The 21,629-nt window shown below is 38.2% G+C and overlaps 2 protein-coding genes across 2 annotated transcripts; one reads left to right on the top strand and one right to left on the bottom strand.

Annotated features, from left to right (window-relative positions):
- Positions 1-12,153: 12,153 nt before the first annotated feature.
- Positions 12,154-16,677, bottom strand: LOC128357126 (monocarboxylate transporter 2-like). The gene is made up of 5 exons (XM_053317369.1): positions 16,520-16,677; positions 16,165-16,395; positions 15,885-16,028; positions 12,995-13,852; positions 12,154-12,890 (listed from the first exon to the last, which is right to left on the bottom strand). The coding sequence occupies exons 2-5, from the start codon at positions 16,379-16,381 to the stop codon at positions 12,667-12,669; spliced, it is 1,443 nt and encodes a 480-aa protein (XP_053173344.1). The 5' UTR covers positions 16,382-16,395; positions 16,520-16,677; the 3' UTR covers positions 12,154-12,666.
- Positions 16,678-18,583: 1,906 nt separating this feature from the next.
- LOC128357656 (uncharacterized) lies at positions 18,584-21,400 on the top strand. Its single transcript, XM_053318026.1, has 3 exons — positions 18,584-18,589; positions 19,314-19,502; positions 21,074-21,400. Exons 1-3 carry the CDS (start codon positions 18,584-18,586, stop codon positions 21,266-21,268), a joined length of 390 nt encoding a protein of 129 aa, XP_053174001.1. The 3' UTR covers positions 21,269-21,400.
- Positions 21,401-21,629: the final 229 nt, after the last annotated feature.

The raw sequence follows: 21,629 nt of genomic DNA, 5'->3' as shown, positions 1-21,629 counted from the left end.
AAATCTGAGTCTAACCCTGCTGACAAGGTCAGAGTATCTCCTGTAACCTTTGGTGGAAAGCACTCAGCACAACAAATGGACCCTAAACTGTTTGATACCTGCTGTTTGTACTCTGAAGGCAGCTCAGTAGAGTTGATTATGGAGACCCACCCCAGCACTCTCCATCCCAAATCATTTGTTCTGGGCCACTGCTGAGTGAACATGACATGAACATCTGGGGGTAGCGTGCCCGGCAGACGTCAGCTAAGACCTTTTTGTAAATGATAATGAAGTTTCTGTTGATAGTTTCTGATGGTTGGATTCTCAAAAATTAAAAGATGTTAGACAAGACCAATCTGCCAAACATGAAAAAGTCATCCTGCTGTTATATTGGAGATACTGTAAAGCAATATGTTTTATCGCAGTTCTTACCTAAGAAAATCTAAATCTAATATTCTCATATCAAAAGTGATTTTTACTAAGAAATCACCATACCCTTAATATTTGGCTTATTCACTTATTTTGTCAACCACAAAGAAAACATTATTGTTTTATGAAATTTTATGCAGTGATAGTTTCCTCCCCTCACAAGTGGTCTCCAGAGGGCATGGTTCCAAATTAAATCGATTGGTGCAATATCTGCAGGAAGCCAGATGTTACATGGTTCATTGTATGATTCACTTCATACATTTTAATAAGGATGCCAACCAAACAGTTTTTGTTCTGTTTTTACAAACCTTTAAAGAAGACCATTTCCCATAGGCCTTAGACAACCACAGCTTAAAAAACACCAGTTCAAAAAAAAAAGAGACAGAACAGGTGAGTCAAGGGACCACGAATGGCTCAGACATGCCTTTAATAACAGCAGGACAAAGAGGACTGAGGGGTTTGGAAGTTTTTAGACAGCAGAGTTTAGAGATAAAAACGTTGGGGAAATGGCAGTTTGTTTTTATTTATGCTAACAAATTAACTAACTATTATTAGTAGATGCTAATGACCCTGTTTACACCTGGCAATAATATGCATCTCAGGTGATGTGATCACAAGTGGAAAATATGTCATAAATGCAGGACGTGGTGGCTGTAAACGGTTGAAAGAATGAAGACGAGTATAGATGTCCATGGTTGGAGTTATCTGAACAGGTGGATTAGCTTGTACGTGTATATTAGTGCTAGAAACATTTCTCTTTGCTCTGAGTTCTTTAATCTGAAGTAAAAATCTGGTTTTGAGTGTTGAGTTAAAGAAGTGAGTGGAACAGTCATTTGCTGTCATCACAAGTGCGCCCATTAAGACGAGAGACAGCTACTGCTAGTTGGACTTTATCCTTTCTCTTTTTTTTCTTAAGATTTATTTTGGGCTTTTTTGCCTTTATTTAGACAGTAATTGGCACAGAGGCTGACAGGAAACACAGAGAGAGAGGGGGATGACCTGCAGCATAGGGCCCTTGCCAGATTTCAACCAGGGACGCTGCAATTATATTGCATGCGTGATAATCACTTAACCACCAGGGTGCTCCGACTTTAAGAACACAGAACTGAGTGTGCAAGAACAGCTGGTGTTGAAATAACATGAACAAAAAGTAAAGTCTAGGAACAAGTGCTACTGTCAGCGGTTATTTGCAATTACTAAATCAAGATCACAAATGACTAAATCGAGAACACAAATTATTACGTTGAAAGCACTTTTTTTCTCCATGTCCCCTCCTGGGCTCCATGTGTCAGAATCAATAAAGCCACTACACAAAGCCAAGAATTAGACCAGTGCATACACCCGTAAACTATAACTTTTACACTTTTTGAACAAATTAAAGTACATACAAGCATTCCTCTGAGCAGAACCAGGTTAGCTGTTTCTCCTTTCTCCCAGTATTTACACTAAGCAAACCATCTCCTGGCTCCATCTTTAATGGACAGATATGTGAGTGTTATCGATCCTCTTGTGCATAACTCTCAGCAAGAAAGACAGTAAGTGTATTTCCCAAAATGTCAAACTGTTCCTAGTTTATTTTGCAAAGGAAGAGAAAGACATCCTATCTTTCTTTTGGAGACACAGTGAAGACAACCTGTATTTGAAGTAATAATAAAAAGTACATGGTAAAATAGAAAATAGGTCTACAAAGCAGGCTGCGCAACAGGATTAGAAGATGATCTGAATAGAAGAATTATTGAAGATTCTTTTTTGAATATTTTCCCAAGCTGGAAACTTCATTTCACTATTACTGTGTTCACAATTTCTCCCCACCTCCACAGGCATAATAGGGAAATAGCTAATATAAAATCTGAAATTGTATTCTTTCCTCTGTAAAGAGAGATGATTGCATATCAAGTTGGCTGGTTGAAGTACCTCCTGTGTATGACTCCTGTGTGGTGGGAGAGGAAGCATTTTTCTTCCAACCAATGGAAGAGTGAGTCAGGTTTATGACTATGGGGAGCAGAGGGTGGCCTTTATTTCCCTGAGAAGAGTCATTATTATTGCCCTGCAAATTTATGGCTTGCTTCTGGAGAGAACCTACCAGCAGAGTGCCTGTCATTTCTCTTACTATCTTATGCATTATTGATAAGTCTATGGTCCTATCATCCACTGTGTGCTATTCCCATAACTCAACAGCAGAAAACAACATATACAGTATACTGTGGATGTGTAGGGTGAACCACTCTTTTGTTCTCTGTACTATATTTTACACCATTGTTTTATGAGGACGTTCACTTGTTAAACAGAAGTTATGGCAATAATGCATGACATCAACAACTTTGACCTCTCTCATAAAATGATAAACATTACTACTTGTGTTATAATAGAGATATTTCTTGGCTCTCATGACTGGAAACTGGACTGTATATGTATTACACACATACCTTAAAGAATGATTACCATGCAGAATTCTCATTTTAAAATATTCCCTAATTGGCTAATTAAATTAAACTCGGTGTCATGAGCCAGTACATTTACATTGGTTTGACACTCAGGTTCACATGCAGGTTGACGAGACCCAGACAATAGCTTAAGACAGAATAGATGTGGGCTGTAATGAGCATGCTAATCCACAGAAAGAAACTCTGGATCAGCCACAAGGGACAGGAGCACTTTCTCGTTTTCATAATACACGTGAAGCAAGGATGGAGAAATGAAAAAAGAAAAAAAAAAGTGATATTCATTAAATCACCTCTTTAAATTATACAAACAGGAATGAGATATTTAAATTTGATAACCACTGCAGGGATGTGATATATTCTCCTCCTCGCAGCGATCCTCTGACTTTCATGTTGATACAAATGTTTCAAAGGAAAACAGCTGCTTTATTAAGCTGAGTAAGAATAATGTGTCACATGACAATAGCCAGAACAACTAATTAATTGTGACAGTCTGCTTCAATTAATATCTCCTGATAAATGGTTGCTATTATCCATATACTCAGTAGTAACACAGGGAGATAATTAGATCATCATGTTGTTAAAGGATAATAAGGATCAGCCTCTTCCAACAAAGGATGCCCTCCTTTGACTCTGTCCTTCACCTGGCCATGAACGCTGCTGCTTTTCAAAGAGACGAGAAGAAAAAAAGAGCATCCAGGCTCAGACACGCTTTCATTTTCTTTTATCTGAAGCGCAGCAAAAAACTGACATCCTTCGACATGTGCACACACACGCACAAAAACTGTTGTATGTATAGTTCAGGCAACACACACACTCACACCACACACACACACACACACACACACACACACACACACACACACACACACACACACACACATACACACACATACACACACATACACACACATACACACCAAAATCACTGTACTGTACTAAACAAGTTAATCAGTGCTGTTTTATTTGGCACCTCCCACATGTGCTGCCTCTTTGTCTCTGTCTCTTTCCTCCAAAGCTCCTCTCACTGAAGGACCCTTCAGACCAGCAGCAATCATCCTATTTAGACAGCTGAGAGGGCTGCTTTTTGAAACATGGTATTGTATAATGCTGCCTGCGCTTGCAATCATGCTCTTCACTCTGTTATGATGAGGTTAATTTGGGGCTTTTGTATATATTTTGCTTATTCAGTTGTTTTATATAAGCTGTTTACAGTAATTCAGCTGTAAAATAAGCTTGTTTTAATTCTACACTATCAGCTTTCAACAGTTTTTCTCACATTTCTGAAAATGATGAGTTGATCACAGTGGCCCTGTTTCTAATTTAGGTTTTACACCCCTTTGCTTGTTGTAAGAATTGACCTTTGAAGCCTTTTTACACCACGTGTTGGATATTTAATTTTTTTCTTCTTCATTCAATTTCAATCTATATATGTATATGTATGTGTGTGTGTGTGTGTGTGTGTGTGTGTGTGTGTGTGTGTGTGTGTGTGTGTGTGTGTGTGTGTGTGTGCATGTGTGTGTGTGTGTGTGCATGTGTGTGAGAGACATTTAAAGTTTCACATGTGGTGATACATCCTGAGCTGCAGTAAAGGAAGATAAAGACTTTACAAATTTGTTTATTAGCTTCCCACTTTCTGAAGCTCAGCCAATCCATCACCACTGAACGACCTTATGAATACATTACAATACATTAAAGCTGATTGGCTGCACAGGAGTCAGTTTGTGACTTATGTTGTTTGTCATTCTGTTGCATTAGCTCCCTCAGGTGATGATGCATAACTCTTTGTATCAGTAAAAGAAAGCAAACAGTTCGATCTCAGTGCCAGTGTGAGCATCTCTACGAAAATATATATCCAAATAACTCATAGGTTTTAATTTTGTACATAAGACAATTTTTTCTGTTTGTTACTTTAGGCTTCTTAGGCTACTTTAGAGGCGTACACACATATTGCAGAAGCAACAAATATTTAATTATTAAATGCAATTGCAACTGTAAGCACCATTCATTAGTCTCGCCCAGCAGGAACAGTAATGACCGGATTTATTTTAAGACATTTGAAGTGATGTGGGGTCTGTATCTGGTTTAAAGACTTATTTAGTTAATTTGTATTTTGCTGTCTTTAATAGTTATAGATCGCATGAAGCACTTCTTGTGGCTGCAGAAGGAGACTAAAGCACAATAATATCTAATAATGACTCTTAGAATCCCAAACTTTGGTCACAGTTGAGCTGTCAATGAATGCAGTCAGTAACATCAAAAGTCAAAGTCTACATTCCTCATGAAGAACACACGCAGTCATATTTAACCTTCTAATGCACACGGACAAAATGTTTACTATGGACATTTTGGAAAATAAAACAAGAAATTACAATTTACTATTTTAAAACAAAAACTAGAACTTTTTTCCTGGGTTTTTCCAGATGACATACAACCAAGGGAAGATAAGGCAGACCTACAATATATGTAATAAGTGCATTAAGAAAAAACAAAAACAAAAATACATGTTATATAATATATGAAAAACTGCACAGAAAACCTTTGATGTGCTGTTTTTAGTTTTAATTAAAAAGTATGTTTTTTAACAGTTTAATTAAAGAATTGCCAGACATGCATTAAACTGAGGCTTTATTGACTAGAAATAGCTGATTAAAGACTCTGTCAGATCTGCTACACACCATTTCTGCATCAAAGTTGTTAAATGGTTTATTTTTACTCCTCACATGAAATAAAAAGTCATTACAGTGATTTTCTATTCAGAAACACCAGAGTGAAGAGAACAGCAAAAGGGGAAAATATGATGATTGACATCATCAACACATGCTGTGCTTCCTTTACTGTGCTCTTTGTACTGCTAAACCACAAGGTGTGCCGCTGCTTTGCTCTTATGTAACACAATGTAATTACATGTTCACTTTTCAGATCATGGGAGACTGTGCCAAACTTCATAGATAATGTCTTTCTAGATAACTTAAGCACCGCCCTCATCGTAAATCATACTTATATATACATATAATGGCTTCTGGGGCAGATATGCAGAGGAGCTTTATGTATGAGATATTATAACAAAACTGTTAAGTGTCAATTCCATCATTGCTACCTCTGCCACAGACGGTCGTTCCATTATTGGTTGAATGTAAAAACCAAACTGTGCTGATTGTGCTGTGACATCCAATGATAAAATGACAACCTCCCATCAATCAGTTTTTCTTATATGTAGATTTTTTTATAGGACTATTTCAGTGAATGCCGCTATTTTGTTGAGTTTTTTTGTTGTTGTTTTTTTCAATCTTAATTGTTTTGCTGCTTTAATTACAGTAGCCTATACCTTCTGTTAGGGTAGAGTTTTCTGTTTTGTTTTTAGCAGAAATAACTTAGATTTTTTTTTAAACTCAGAGGTGAAACTGAAATAGATAATTAAAACATACTGAAGAGTCATTTGGATAATGTGTGGGAAGGATTAATTAGTCATCTAATTAGACTGTCCTCCAAAGAAAAATGACAGCATCAATCATTTCGGTAAATTCCCCAAAATGATATGTCTTAAAATTGAAAAGACCTCAAGCTGTACTGTAGCAATTATGACAGTTGTCTGTCAGGAGTGAATGAGGACATATTGCAATGTTGTTATAGAGATGGATCAACAAATAGTGCCCTGTGACACTTACATTCCCTAACTTACTAATTATTTTAATCACAATCAGGTTGTTTTTGTGTCTAAACCAAACCTTAGATCACCTTCAGACATGTTGTTATGACATATAAAAATGATCTGGCTGAAGTTTAACTGCTGGACACAAAATGTCTCCTACTTCACTGTAAAGCATTCTCAGTGCACACACACTGGAGTCTTCATGTTTCAACCTATGGTTTCAACATCACACTTGTGTAAGTGGCATACTAGACCAGGTCTGGCTTCCAAACTAGTTGTGATGTCACAAATCCTGCTTGTACTGTAGACTCACCCCTTAAAATCAGATTATCTATAAGAAAAACACTTTCCACCTCCAGCAGATAAATGTTTAAAAAAATGCCTTCTAGTGTCAAACTCTGTATATACATCATTCTGCACAGTTGAGCTCAGACATTCAACTGTAAGAAAAGGAAGAAAAACACATTTTTGAGTGACAGTTAGATCAGAGACTTGTTCTGTTTTATGTCTGCAACGGCTGGAACAAATTTTGGAGTCACTAACAAATATGTCATCCTGCCGACACTTATATGTATTGCTGTTAAGGGCTATTGCGAAAAAAAACGTATTTTATAATTTAGTTTGAAAAAAAAAAAGCAACCAACAATGGATTGATCCATTTCTTGAGGCTTGGTAATTTCTTTAAACAGCATGAGCACCGTAGTTCATTGCAAAGAAAACTTGAATAGAAGTAAAATTGCATTTATTGGGGACTATTTTCAGCCGAATACATATTTAGTGCATCAGTCAGTATTTATGGCTTCAAAATGGTGTAAGTGGGATTGATTCAAAATATAACCACAGTACACATGTTCATTACAATGAAGGCACATGTCACCCAGTGCAACATTATGGCTCATTGATAGTTTTTTGACAACAATGAAATAAGCTATATCAGATACACAGTCAGTGCCTGTTCATAGGGTAAATTCCTCATTCATTGATTTTAATCTTTTCATGGAATTTGTTGACAATAATTAAATATCCTTGGTTTGCTAATCCTTGAAAACTATTTTTCAAAATTACTAGTCCATTTAAAGTAAGAATAAATATGTGTTCTGAGTTTGACATACCACAGAAAAGTGTGTTAACCACCCTGCCAAAATTTGAATGATTAAAAAAATCGCCAAATATATGAAATTAGGCTTCAACGTTGTGTAAAAAGCAGCCTCTGTCTCTGCAGTCAAACACTGGGCGTGTCTGCCGAGTTTGCTGAAGCCCCACCCCCTACCAAGTGCACCTGTCAATCAAAGTCACCACCTCATGGTGATGGTGACATGGACGCTACGTCTGAGAGCGTTCTGCCGCTAGCTTAGCTGCTAGCTCGGTGGCTAGCTCAGCTAACTGGCTAACTGTAAACTGTAGTAGTAGTAGTATTAGATATTAACAATAACTTGCCACTAGGCAGTTTAACCAGTGAGGAGAGCAGACTCGGGGTCTTATATAGTAGGGGAGGGACCAAGGTGACGTGGGTACGCCACTCCATCACGGGGTAGCCCTTTTTTGCAGGCTCAGAAAATCAGGAAAAATGAGAGGGTGAGAAACAGTTTAAGGCTCTATCTCCACAATTCAGTACTGCATACAGTAGTTATCAGCCTTTTCACATATTTCTGTAACCATTTTCCAACATGTATGTTTAGAAGTAAATCAATGAATTGACTTTACACAGACTTTAAGAACACTTCAGAATCTACAAAGCAGAAAATGTCTTTCCACCCGTGTGAATATTGACTGCTCCTTTAAAAAATTTGCTCAATATAGAAATCTTGAAAAAAACAAACAAAAAAAAAAAACGCTTATTCGTACTGTGTGCTGTAACACAAAGGCATCCAGTTTCTTTTGTCATTTCCTTCTGAGAAAACCTATAAGCTCTATTTTAAAGACATTTTATTGACTTGTCCATATGGTTTATAGGTTTCTAAGAGGCTCCACTTCTCTTTAGGAAAAGAATGGGAATTTAATCACACACCTTTGGTGGGCTTAGTGAGGCAGCTGTGACAGTCAACAACCTCATCATGTCAGCCCCAGACTCAGGGGAGACTGCCCTTGAAACACAAAGAACACCTCTGAGGACACTGATTCACTTCAGCCACTGTGGCGCTCTTTTGCAGTGTACTCAAAACCCTTTCAATACAGACAAGGAACAAAAAAATGACATGATTCACTATGGGTATCAAACTAATGTCATGAATGCCCATATTTCGAGAGAGAGAGCTACCTTCATCACTGTTTGTCTGTGCTTGTTAACAATTTCAGTTCAGGATAATGATATATGTAATTATTCTAGGTCCTGGCCAGGAATGTGCAGATGATACAATTTGGTAACAGAATCCCAGTATTACAAGGTTCCTTATGTGTAATTACACAGATGTTATGAGTGAATCAGGTACTGTATATGGGCTTGCAGTTTATTTTTGCCATCATGTTTCATCCTGCTTTTCATTTTGAGGCAAGGACAAGCCGATACGCCTCAGTTGCTCTTATAATTATTTCTGCTCCTCTCCCTTTACTATGCCCAGTCTCTCTGTCATGCTCTCTCTCTTAGTCCAGGCCGGGGTGTCGATCCCTGAGGACATGACGCTGGAACGTCTATCTCAGGTGTCTGCAGATGGGGGATTGGGAACTATTTTAGATTCAATGCAATTTTCCAAATCAAGACTGAAGAATTAAATGAAATCTTACAGTGTTATTGCTTGGGTCGAATTGGTCACTCAAGTGTGCTGCCCTGATGGACTGATAGATACAACCCACTTACTTTTTATTATCCACATGCCACAGATTACATCTGAGTGTGTACAATGAGAAGATACAAGCGGGTAGTTTATGTCATTTATTATTTAGCTCTTCAATCAGATTTGTTTATATAGCAGTGTAATTCAGTGTGGTATTCAAAGGATAGATTATAATACACATGACAATCCTCGTATTCTTCCTGTAATGTGCACACAACAGCAAAACCATCCCCAGACATGCAAGCTTTAGTGGTTGTCTGTGTTCACCAGATAAAGAAGAACAATGGTTCTAATAGGCAGCAGAGAGCCTCCACAACCAGTGTTTCGGTGACGCACATTACTTCTCACAAAGGCTAAATGTATTTTGAGTGGCAGATTAAGGATATTGGTCAGGGGCTCTGCATTGTCAACTCTGAAAAGTGGGGTAAATGTGTGTTTGGATGATAATTCACACATTCTTAGTCTTGACGGCGGACAAAAAAGCCATACTGTTATGGTTTTTGGGAAATATGTTTCACAGATTGTTAATTATGGGTAACATAATCTCATTAAGTCCTTTTTGCTTTGCGACTCAATTTCTTTTACAAGCATTAGTCATGATTCAGTAGTTTAGGGGTTTAAGTTCCTCTTTTGTCTGAGTTCAAAAACATCTTCATAACAGCGCTGTTTTGTGCCATTTTGTATTCCACAAGGAAGCCAGATGTCCAGCAACAGCAACAACACAGTTTTGCCTGATCGAGTGTCTGTAATACCAGACCGTCTTGGCCTGGGAGAGACATAAACTTCAGAAAATGGTATTCATCCAATAATTGTTGACTAAACTTAATTTTAATATGTTTCTCACTAACAACCTCTTAGTCTCAGCGCAGTGCAGAGCTTATATGTGCTGGCAGCTGCCCACTTCTCCACAAAACAGTCACTAGTAAATCAGTTATCTGAGTGTTTCTCTTTGGACAGATATCTTTCATCTAATTCAGGCTGCCCTCTAGGCATTGGCGACGGTGAATCAAAATTTAGACTTCCTCTGTTCTTCCCTTAACACATTCAGATGCTAACTGCTTGTGTAGGAGAAAATCAGTGAAATAGAGATGATTTCACTCTACATAAAGATCAAGGCGACCATGGTCGGTGTTACAGTGGCTGTAGATTATTGATTTTGAGAGTATGTTACTGTTCGTGCCTTGTTTTTCACCAAATGATCACAGTAAATCTTGTGCTTTATCAAGGTCGGCAGTCATTTGAGACACACTGCAGGACACATTGTCTCTATAGTCTCTGGGAGGTGTGATTGAGTCCTTGAGAGCTCCTTGGATAGACAGACATAGCAATTGCTCCTCTGTCTGCTACAACATGTCAACATGCCCTGTGAAACCACATTAGATGCCCTGGCTATTGATGTTTATTTTAGACCAGCGATGTGTCATTAATAGCTCCATCCACACGGCTGATGAATAAACTCTTAAGTCTCTGGTATTCACATGACGTTGCCCTCCCTCCGAGTGTAAACATTGTGAAGACAGATTAGTTCTGCCGCTGTGGGTAAAGAAGATTAGTAGAGATTATTAACAAACATGTTGGATTAAATAGATAGTATCACTCCCTTCTTTACAGACATCCCGACCGTGTAGTTAAAACAGAACTTGGGGTGCAACTGCTCAAGCCAGCAGCATGGTTATAAGACCATGTCTCAGCATGGAAGCAGTCATCACAGGGATTGGATGCAGAGCTGCCTGAATTCAATCTTCTTGTTCCCAATTAAAGTCAGATTTACTGACATCAGTCACAGTTCATCACAGCGATTATACTCAAGCTGTTGAGCGAGGAGATGATACAAAGCTTATGGGCCACTGCCAGTAATTGGAGGTCTTTACTTTTTCACTTTGTGTGCTCTCATTAACCTCTTTTCCATTGGAATGGATGTAATGACATGTTTGTCACTCTATCTACATAATTGTATTGATAGTTTTAAATAATGTGCCCATGTTTCCCTTTGGTTGACTGAAATTAAACAGGGATCGACAAAGAAGATCACCCACCCGTAAACCATGCACTTGCACTGTTTATCTGATTTTCAGATAAACTTGTCTAACATTGTAAAAGAACTTATTGATTCACTCACATAAGCATTTTTTGTCCATCTGAAAAAGGGAGTCAATATGCACCTTGCAGGGACATGATAAGGATGGATCATTTAAACATACATTGGTAATAATGGCATTGTTCTTTGCCTGAATGGCTCTCCCATGTATCTGATAATGCAGATGCTCAAGGCTTGGCGCTAAGGGGGTGTAATGATGCGATGTGTTAGAATAGAAAGTTTGACCTGTGGGATGGTGTGACCTGGTGTGAAATCACTGGTCAGTCCTCTGGTGTGCTTGATTTTCATTACATTCAGAAATTTAATCCACTGTTACATATTTTCTCTGTAGTGGTAGAACAACTATACACTGTAAAAAATGTGTGTTATATGCACAGTATTTCTGACTATGTAAAGCATTTCAGTTCTTCTGGCATACATGCAAATTCAATGGTATTATTAAATGCACATAGGGATCCCTGCACATATTTTAAAGTTCAATTCTAAAACATTTCCATAACTTCATACAGAATTTTTATGACTGTACTTAAGTCGTCCAGATCCCCATCACACTGAAAATACTATAGACTTGAAGAATTAATAAAATATGTTCTTTCTGTAAACACAATTAGGGGATTGTGATGAAGGTATTAAGTCAGTAGTCTTTACATACAGATATTTAATTGTGTCATCTTTTAATTGCTGCATCCTTGGTGACCCATTCAAAATATCTGTCAGCACATTAGAAGATCATGACCCAAAATATATAAAGCAATGAAGTAGAGAAGTAAATAACCAATGAGGTGCCTGTTTAATTGCAGTTTAATAGCAGAGATGCGTGGCACCTTAATTTTTCACATGATAGTGTCCAGTGCCATCTAGTGGTCAGAAGATGATAATAAACTGTGGCACCTTGGCTCTGGGTTGTAGGTTACGACTCATTATTTTACAATGGTCCCTCAGGAAAATGACTTTATATTCAGCCACTGAAGAAACACAGGGGAACCATATAAGCTTATAGAGCCATTAGGATAACTGCACTGGAAGGAACAGACACTTCTGGATAATTTATGATTGAAAGCCTTTACAGTTGCAGTTATCACATAGTGTAATAATAACAACACTGTATATAAAATAACTATTAAAATACCATACATTAATCCTCACATATTTTCCAAATGTCCAAAGAGTCCAACACCTGATCCAGGGTAGAAAATCATTCCTAGCAATAGTACCCCATATACTGTCAGGCCTGCAGTAAAAGAGGTACAGTGTCATCTTTCAACATCCACTAAAATAAAATCATATTCAGTAAGTTCATCCGTTTGTTTCATGTACTATGTTATCATTCTGGCTCATTTGAAGTTTTACTGCGTCTACAGAAGTCTTCATCTTCACAGCCACACTCTGCCTCTGCTCCTCGTCCAGTCTCTTGTAGTTGTAGTAGTGCATGATGAAGAAAAATATGCCAGGCACCAGCATAAATACACCACACGCATAGTACATGTACTTGTAATCTCCAAACATATCAACCAGGGCTCCTGAAAGAGAAGATTCATCATTGCTTAGGTGTAAAGACAACATTTTTACAACTTTGTAAATGTTAAAAAATAAAAAATATTAATGTGGCTGTAAATCTACAAACCTGAAAGTGGGGGTCCAAGAAGCACTGGGCCACACTCAATAATGGTGACGAGCCCAACCGCACTGGAGAAGCGATGAGCACCAACAAGGTCCATGAGGACTTCAAAGAGCAGTGCAGAAACCATCCCAAAACCCAAACCAAAGAATACAGCATAGATTGCAAGACCCACATATCCAGATGCCAGTGGGCACATAAGGTGACATAAACCATTGTACGAAACAGCAAAACTGAAAAAATACTGGATTCTTGGTCTGACCAACTTGGTGTTGCCTATGAAGCCAGTTGCTGGTCTGATAAACATGTCCGTTAAAGCAAAAATAGAGAGCAAGAAAGCTGCTGAATACTCATCAATCCCTAGATGTTTGGCATATGGGGCCATAAAAACCACAGGCGCAAAAAAGCCAAAAAACATGACCACATTACCAGCGAGATAAATGAGGAAACCTCGGTGTCTGAAAAGTGAGACATCTACAAATTTATGTATGCAGCTCTGACTATTACTCTCAGTTTGGTTTTCTTCAGGGAGGAGGTTATCTATTTGTGTAGCAATGTCCGCAGTAGCAGCTTCTTCACCGCCGTTACACTCCGGTAGTTCAGCTTTTGGTTTGGGTTTGACATTTTTGTTGACTGGTCTCATCAGAGAACCAGCCACACAGCAGTTCAACACAATGGATCCCAGGATGAGAAAGCTCCCTCTCCAGCCAAAAGAATCAAACAGAAACTGATTGAGAGGAGCAAGAGTGCACAGAACAACCGGACTCCCTGTCATAGCAAGTCCGTTTGCTAGTGGCCTTTTGACCTGGAAGTAGGAACCGATGATTGTCAGGGCTGGCTGCAGATTGAAGGCAAGGCCCAAACCTGTTAAAATAATAAAAGGGTTCATTAATACACCATAAATAATACATTTTTCTGTAAACAATAAAGTAATAACAGAACAGGTGTGATTCTGCTGTGTTATTAGAATTAACAGTTAAAGACAAATTATGAAGCCTTGAGGGTATTACATGAAATAATGAAATAGAAATGTCATTTTTGTGAGGATAATGTGGACACCTGCTCTTTATCAGCAGCAGCTTTAGCAAGAAGATTTTGTTATGCCACATTCAATGTCAAGCAGAATTATTATTCTAATCTTTAACCACTATAATGGCATTTTAACTGGTATAGCAGTTCAATATAGTTAAAGAATAAGATGCTGTCTAAAAATTTTCACAATGCATTAAAACATTGAGAGAGATTCATTTTAGAGAATTACAGTAATATAAATAGTAATTAGATTATTAATTAGTCCAAGGCTGATATGATACATAGCTGTACATTCAAGCAATTTGTGTTGTTATTACTGTAGAGGTGAAACAATTAGTTGATTAGTTAACTAATAGAAATGTTATTAGTAAATATTTTGATAATTGATTACTAGTTTAAGTAACTTTTCAAGCAAAAGGTCCAAACATTTCCTGTTATCAGCTTCTCAGTCATGGGGATTTTTTTTCTTTGCTTTGTCATTCCAACTGAATTTCTGTGGCTTTGAGTGGTTGGTAGGGCAAATTGAGTAATTGTTTTCGTTGGCTTTCAGGAAATTGCAACAAACATTTTTTCACTATATTCAGACATTTTATAGAGCAAATGATTAAAGGCATACTATGCAGGATTTGTCGGTTACTATTCGTAAACACAACATTCAAACTTGGCTGCTCCCCCCGACTCAACATCGCTCTCCTCTCCTTGTCTGTGTCTGAGCAGGTTGAGTTGCACACACACACACACACACACACACACAGTGGACATCGGACCACTGAGTCCACAGTAGACAGAATGAATCAGACCTTAGGTTATACTTCACTCGAGTCAACTTCGACTGCTCACTACTGTGCAGTAAGAGAGACAGTATGAGCAATTTATCAAACTGTTGAATGAGCAGAACATCTGTGCTGTGCCCCACATTATCGTAGCTCTCTCTGTGATGCATGGTTACGATCTGACACCTGGTCGCTACATGTATGTTTCTACAGTCACACACTAATACCACGTGCACTGTGTTTGGCTGGAGGCCACACACACACTGCCCAAAGGCTGCAGCCCAGCATCGACCCGAACACAGCAATATACTAAGAAAATATGAAAATATAGGCAGACCGCAGAGTCTCTGTAGATACATAGAACATACTTTTGAATGAGTTACATTACATTGTTTTAAAGGAAAATAAGAGAAAACAATAACGTATGCCTTTAATTGAGAAAATAATATGCAAATTCATCAGAATTGCAGTTAATCATTTTTGACGCGATATTTTATTTTATATCCATGATGTTCTAATACTTTTTATTCAAGTAGGCAACTATTTCCACACAGTTCCTTTCTCTGTCACAGAAGGTAGTGCATCAATACTAGATTAGAGATTAAGTTTAAAGTCTGATGGGTTTGTTTGCTCACTGCTGCCCGTGATCATTTGGCCTGCCATATGTGCATGTGTGTGTATAGGTTTTCTAAATGCATCAGATTTAGTGAGACATTTAGAAAAAAGAAATTAAGGTTTAACTCAAGTCTATGATTTACTCTAACAATAGTATTAACAGGGCTTAGATTTTGTCATTGCGATTTGGGCAAATATTGACACATTGCACAGAATGACCAACGTTAACCCCACACAAAGACAAAACGAGAGTTTTCCAGCCCTGATAACCAAACAGCTCAATAGGTCACAACTAGGAGATGTAAAGCAAACATTACAAAGAACAGCAGCGGCCTTACTAGTAAAATTCTTCGAGATTTCACCTCAACTAACCTCCGGGATATTTAATAAAAGTGGCTGACATTGAAGGATATTTTACTGGCTTGTTGACAAGGAACAACATGTATTCATTAATGAAAAAAAGAAAATAAATTTACCTCCAATTACTCCAACACAAAGATAGAGATGAATGATAGTAGTGCCAAATGAAGCAAGCACCATGGCAGTGCAAACCATGACCCCACCGACCATAACCACAGGTCTGCTGCCGTAGCGGTTGACAAGTATACTGCTCAAAGGTCCTGCACAGAGAGGAGAAATATCTCACTTTTTGGTAGTTTCTTTTACTGTAGGTGTATCAGACAAAAAAATTGATTCACTCATCAAAATGTTAATAGAATATGCTGTGTGGGAATGATTTTTGCCTTTGTCACTGACCTCCTGCATACATAGAAGCGAGCATGACTGAGGACACCCAGGCAATCTCACTGTAGGAAACCGAAAAATATTCCTGAATCTCCTTAAAGTAGATGGTGAGGGACTTGGGAAAAGCATAGGAGAATCCTATGGAGATGAAAGCGCCAGCAACGATGGCCCAGCCCCAGCCTCCATCTGGTGGGGTGTAGCCTAGATTGGTTGCTGCTGGAGGGGGCATGTTTGATCCACCGGCTGGATATTGGGAACAGGTAAAAGAAATGAACAAAGTATAAGCAATGATACATTCTCAAAGAAATTGTTATAAACAAATAATGCAAACTCTAATAAATACAATCTACATATCATAAGAGCTCACCTCTGCACAATCCTTGAAACCGTGTTGCCAAGGCTATGAACTTTTTGGTTGTGCCTGGCTGTGGCCGTCTCCCTCAGAGAGGCCCAGCTGTACAGCTTTTGATCTCATCACGTGTGCTTCCATGATAAATACAAGTGACCATACACAGAAAAAACAATAACCCTGACAAGAAACTCTGATCTCAGGACATATCTCTATGAGCAGAAACACTAAATTAAACACCAGACTAGGATATATACCACTGTCTGGAAAAAAATAAATAAATAAAAAATATTATTTAAAATGTTCAAAGGCTGTGAGTTCTTTGTACACTCATGTCTGCTTGTGTGTTCGAGGGATGGGCAAAATGAAAACATTTTTTAAATAATTGTGTCAGATGGGAAACATCTGCTTTCAGTTACTTTAACGTTTTAGCTGTACGCTTAGACATGTAGCCCCCACCCAACCCCTTTTTCCCTGGCACGGCACGTACACTGACTTACAGCCAACACCATTAAGTTCACCTATACCTCAACAGGATTTACAGCACACTTTTAAAGTATCAAAATGGTTTCTTACTTGTGACAGGTTGAAAGTGAATGTTGAGCCAATTCTTGCAGTTTCTCAGCAGGACTTTTCGGGGGTTTGTTACTGACATGAATGACTAAGCTCTTTGACTGTGCAACAAGAAGTGCAAAGTTATTAACGAGTTCATGCAGACCCTCTGGCTTGGGGGCCTCCTGAACCGTTGGGCCCCTGGGCCTGGGCTTGTCAGGGCCGTTATGTAAACGACTCATGCACACTATATAAAACACTATGAAACTATCAAAGAAAGTCTGTGGTGTAGATTATATTTACTCAAGGTAGAAACTGATTTTATTGCTTTACTAATTTAACCTAATTTTAATGAACTTTTACTGTAACATTAGCATGTGGTGAAACTGTTGTATGAGAAAAATCAAAACTTTGATAAGGATCAAGGGCAAAAAATGTAATCTGGACATCTCTACTTTAAACTGAATTTAGCCCGGAGACTGCAGTGAGGAATGTTGTAACCATCACTTCAAATAGCGGCTCTGGCCTGAGGGCCCCTGAACACCTGGGCCTGCACTTGTTAGACTCAATACATGACAGCATTGTGTTGTCTTTGGTAAATAATGATAATAATAGATGCACATCTGGCTTGGCAGAAAGTATCGGGATCATTGATCAATTATTAGAAAGCAAAAATATGAGGAAAAAGAAAAAGCACTGTTTCTTTAAAAAATGAGGGCGGGAAATTGGGTATACTGATCCAATAACATTGAGCTTGGTGGGACGTCTCAGCTGTCATAACATACACACACGCCTGCCTCAGCCATGCTTTGTGGTCGAGTGGCTGAAAATATGCGAGTTTTGTAAGAAATTATCTCTCTGAAAACTAAAAAAGCAAATGTGAGTGCGTGAGATACGGTCTGCTGTAATGTTAGAGGTTTCTGTCATCCGGTTTATGTGAACAGCATCAGCAGGAGACCTCTGTTTGTGTTACTCAACTGTACTTGTGTAACACATGAATGGTGGCTAACGTTAGCAGTGACTCTTAGCTGCACCAAAGTCAAGCAGTGTAAGTTACAAAAGCTTATTTAACCAGCGACTGTGCATCTGTTTAGGTAGGTATAATTGCCTGTTAGTCACTTTAGTTGGTCCAGCATATTTTCCCGATGTTTTCCAGAGGACGAGCAAGTTTTGCATCCGGGTTAGCGAGATGGTATAGTTGTATAAATGCAAAGACTGCGATTAAAGTGACGCCTGCACTGTGCAGACATCAGCATCGGACCTGCAGCTCTGGTGTCAAGGTAAAGTCCCTGTTTTTCTGTAACGTGACAATGTATCACTTTATTAATAGCTAATGTACTTTGTTGCTTAATGACATTAAGATTGTATAAGGTACATACTGTCAGTGCAAACAAAGGATTAGAATATCGCTTTAAGCTGTAGCTTAGAATTTAGTACAATTTAATGTAGATTTACTCTACATTAAGTAGTTTGATGTCATAAGTTAGACTTATTAAGCCATATGATAACTATGACTCATTTTGATGTACGATGAGAGTATGTGTATGTACTGTATAGGCTACATACTACCATTACAGTTTAACAACTTAAGTTTAACTACTTTGGTACAGTAGCTCTTTGCAGTTAATTTCTAAATGAAATGTTAACTTTAAATCCTAATCCTTTTTGTCTCAACCATTCACTGGTTTATAAATCCATAGCAGTATTATTTTTTATCAATTATTTTGCAGACAGAAAACCAGAGTAAAGATATGAGAACTGGGGTGAAATGATCCACTTTATTGGTCTTAGTCTTAAAATTTGATCATTGTGATACAAAACAACACGATTTATACATTTATAATCTATCCAATTTCAGTTCTTACTCTATTGTAATGTAATTCTGTTGAACCTCGTGTGTGTAGTATTATTTATTGTTGCCCTTTGATAGGGCAGTGATCGTATAGAAAAAATGAATGAGTACCAATTTAACCCCCTCCAAGACAGTCGCATATTAAAGCAGAACAGTGCAGGGTAACCTTACCGAAATGTTTGGACCAAAATTTCCGATCAGACCGGTTATCCAGAGATGTCTTTCAAGTTTTTTCTCCTAAAAAAGAGCCACCAAATTTCTGATCCATTTGACTTCTTCAATCCAACTGAAACACTTCACTTTTTGTCATTTTTTTACTTGTGAGCTTGTGACATATCACAGGTTGAAACAGAAAGTTGAAGACAGCCACGTTGACACCATTTATGTGCTGTATTTGCTCATCTCCAGGTGTTGTATGATGGGCTTTGTCCCATATGTGTGACGGAGATCCGGTTCCTCCAGTTCCTGCAGAAAAACCGGCCTGGGAGGGTAGATTTCGTCGACATTTCGCTTTCAGGCTATGATGGAGAGAAATACAAGGGTGTCACCTATGAGATGGCCATGGAGGAAATGCATGTGATTGATGAGAAAGATGAGGTAAACCCACATTCATGTGTTAAGCTTGTGATGTGATGTGTATTTAAGGAACCTCAGCTTAAAATAATTCTGGAGCATTTGCCTGTTTGGTTTGGTTTATTTGGGCTGGTATGACAGCTGCAACTCTCATGTTGAGCTGCAATCATTAGTTAATTAATTGATTACTTGCCAGCTATTAAGTTAATCATCAACTATTTTGACAATGTAATAATAATTTTGAGTCATTTTTACAGATTACAGCTTCTCAAATGTGAATATGTTCTGGTTTCTTTGGTTTTCTATGACAGTAATCTGAATATCTTTTGTTTTTGGACTGTTATTGAGAAAACTTTTGAAGATGTCATCTTGTGCCTTGGGAAACAGTGGTCAACATTTTTCAGCGCAGACAAACACACTGCAGTAATGCCATGTCCTAACAGCACATGAGCATCCAAACTATGAAGTCACCTAATGCGTAACATCAGACGCTCACTGAATCCGTTAAATAAACACTTTTGTTATATCATGTAAACAAACCACGTACCTATCAGCTGTGCAATCAAGACTGGAGATGTAATCACTCAAGTAAAAGATGGGCGAGTACTTGCGATCCTACGGTTGTACTTTTACACCAGAAAACACACGTTCTATATTGTGAAATTTAGATGTTTCTTTACTGGAAATAACATACAATATAACCAAGAGCAACTTAACCAGAAACTTCCAGCTAGCTGGTGATCTCTCTGCAGCCAGCTCCCACTTCATTTATGTTTTTGTTGTGAAATGAGGAGGTACCGCTGGAGATAACTCCTCATTTCAACCAAATGAATCAGATGTTTCTCTTCCAGTAACATTTCCAACGCGATCTACAGATAAAGTTAGGTCAAAACTGCTGAACAGCACTATCTCACTCGCAGCCAGTTAGGACACCTCAATAGAAAACAAAGCAATCAAACTGATTATGTCGTTGAAGCTCACTCATGTCGCATTCAGTTAGGATATGGTGTTAAGTGCAGCATGACTTGCTGTCAGCCTAGATTTCCCCATATAAATCCATAAAAGTTTGTGATGGACACGCACATCCAGAAGACGAATAAAGCAGGTACTGGATCAAAACATCAAAAAGTCCCCCCACTGCAGCTCCCAATGCAGCTCCCAGTGATGTTTCAAGCATACGTGTGCAGACTTTTTTCTTGTTTCCCATCTAAATCTATGTAATGCTGATGGTGCGATGACATCACCGAAACTATCCAATCAAGGAGCTACCTGTCAGTACATGTCACTTCAAGCTTCAGCAAAGAAAAATAGTGTTAACACAGACCTGAGCAGAACTAAACTAGGTATTATTTATTTCTTTGATCTGGACCAGATGATAAACAAGATGATTTTGCACTTCCAGTGTGACAATTAAACTTTCACTCTTAATATTTACATCATCAACATCTAAATATGTCTGCATGTCTGTCATGGTAGCAGCATTGAGGAAATCTGATTATGCTAAAAAAAGTAATTATTTATGGTGTTGAACAGCAATCTTTTTGCTGCATGTAATATTTTGCTTGTCTGCTAACCAACCTCCTTTGTATCAACAGGTTCATCGTGGAGTCCCAGCATTTGCAGTCATGTACAGCGCAGTGGGCCTCGGTTGGTTGGGTCGCTTCATGATGTGGCCACCTGTGAGACCATTAATGGACAAGTCCTATACCATCTTCGCCCAGAATCGTTTAAAGTGGACTGGACGTGGGGAGGAGTGCACCACGGGACGCTGTGAAAAGAAAACACCTTGACTATTGCCAGCAGAAAAAAATAAAGTATGTTAAATAAGTAAATTGACTGTGAAGAAGAACTGTATAATACCACGTGGCTGGTCCTGTTTAACCAGCTGCGTCTGTGAAAGTTGTATAATGGAAATATCAGCTGCCCTATTAAATGTTTATGTATTTAATCTATCATGTGATATAGGGTTGTTTTTTTTTTACTTTTAGGACCGTAGGTTCCACTTGACATACTTACAGTTACTTCAGCTACAGTGATGAAAGCATCTACTAAACAAAGATATAAAAATCTGAATTACACTAATAGGGATGTTGATGGTTGTTAGACAAAATGGTAAATGTACTGTACTTAAATAACAATAATAATAATAAT

This window comes from Scomber japonicus, chromosome 4 (assembly GCF_027409825.1).
Source record: "Scomber japonicus isolate fScoJap1 chromosome 4, fScoJap1.pri, whole genome shotgun sequence".
Classification (NCBI taxonomy): domain Eukaryota; kingdom Metazoa; phylum Chordata; class Actinopteri; order Scombriformes; family Scombridae; genus Scomber; species Scomber japonicus.
Note: the sequence above shows the minus strand (reverse complement) of the source record. Positions and strands in the feature narration are given on the sequence as shown.

Bases quoted from the DNA above. Each gene is read 5' to 3' on its own strand.
- LOC128357656 (XM_053318026.1), top strand. The intron at 19,503-21,073 runs GTAAACCCACAT...TTGTATCAACAG, and splicing joins TGATTGATGAGAAAGATGAG to GTTCATCGTGGAGTCCCAGC.
- LOC128357126 (XM_053317369.1), bottom strand. From the start codon at position 16,381: ATGCCCCCTCCAGCAGCAACCAATCTAGGCTACACCCCACCAGATGGA. The intron at 16,029-16,164 runs GTCAGTGACAAA...CTCTCTGTGCAG, and splicing joins CGCTTCTATGTATGCAGGAG to GACCTTTGAGCAGTATACTT. The intron at 13,853-15,884 runs GTAAATTTATTT...TTATTTTAACAG, and splicing joins TTGTGTTGGAGTAATTGGAG to GTTTGGGCCTTGCCTTCAAT.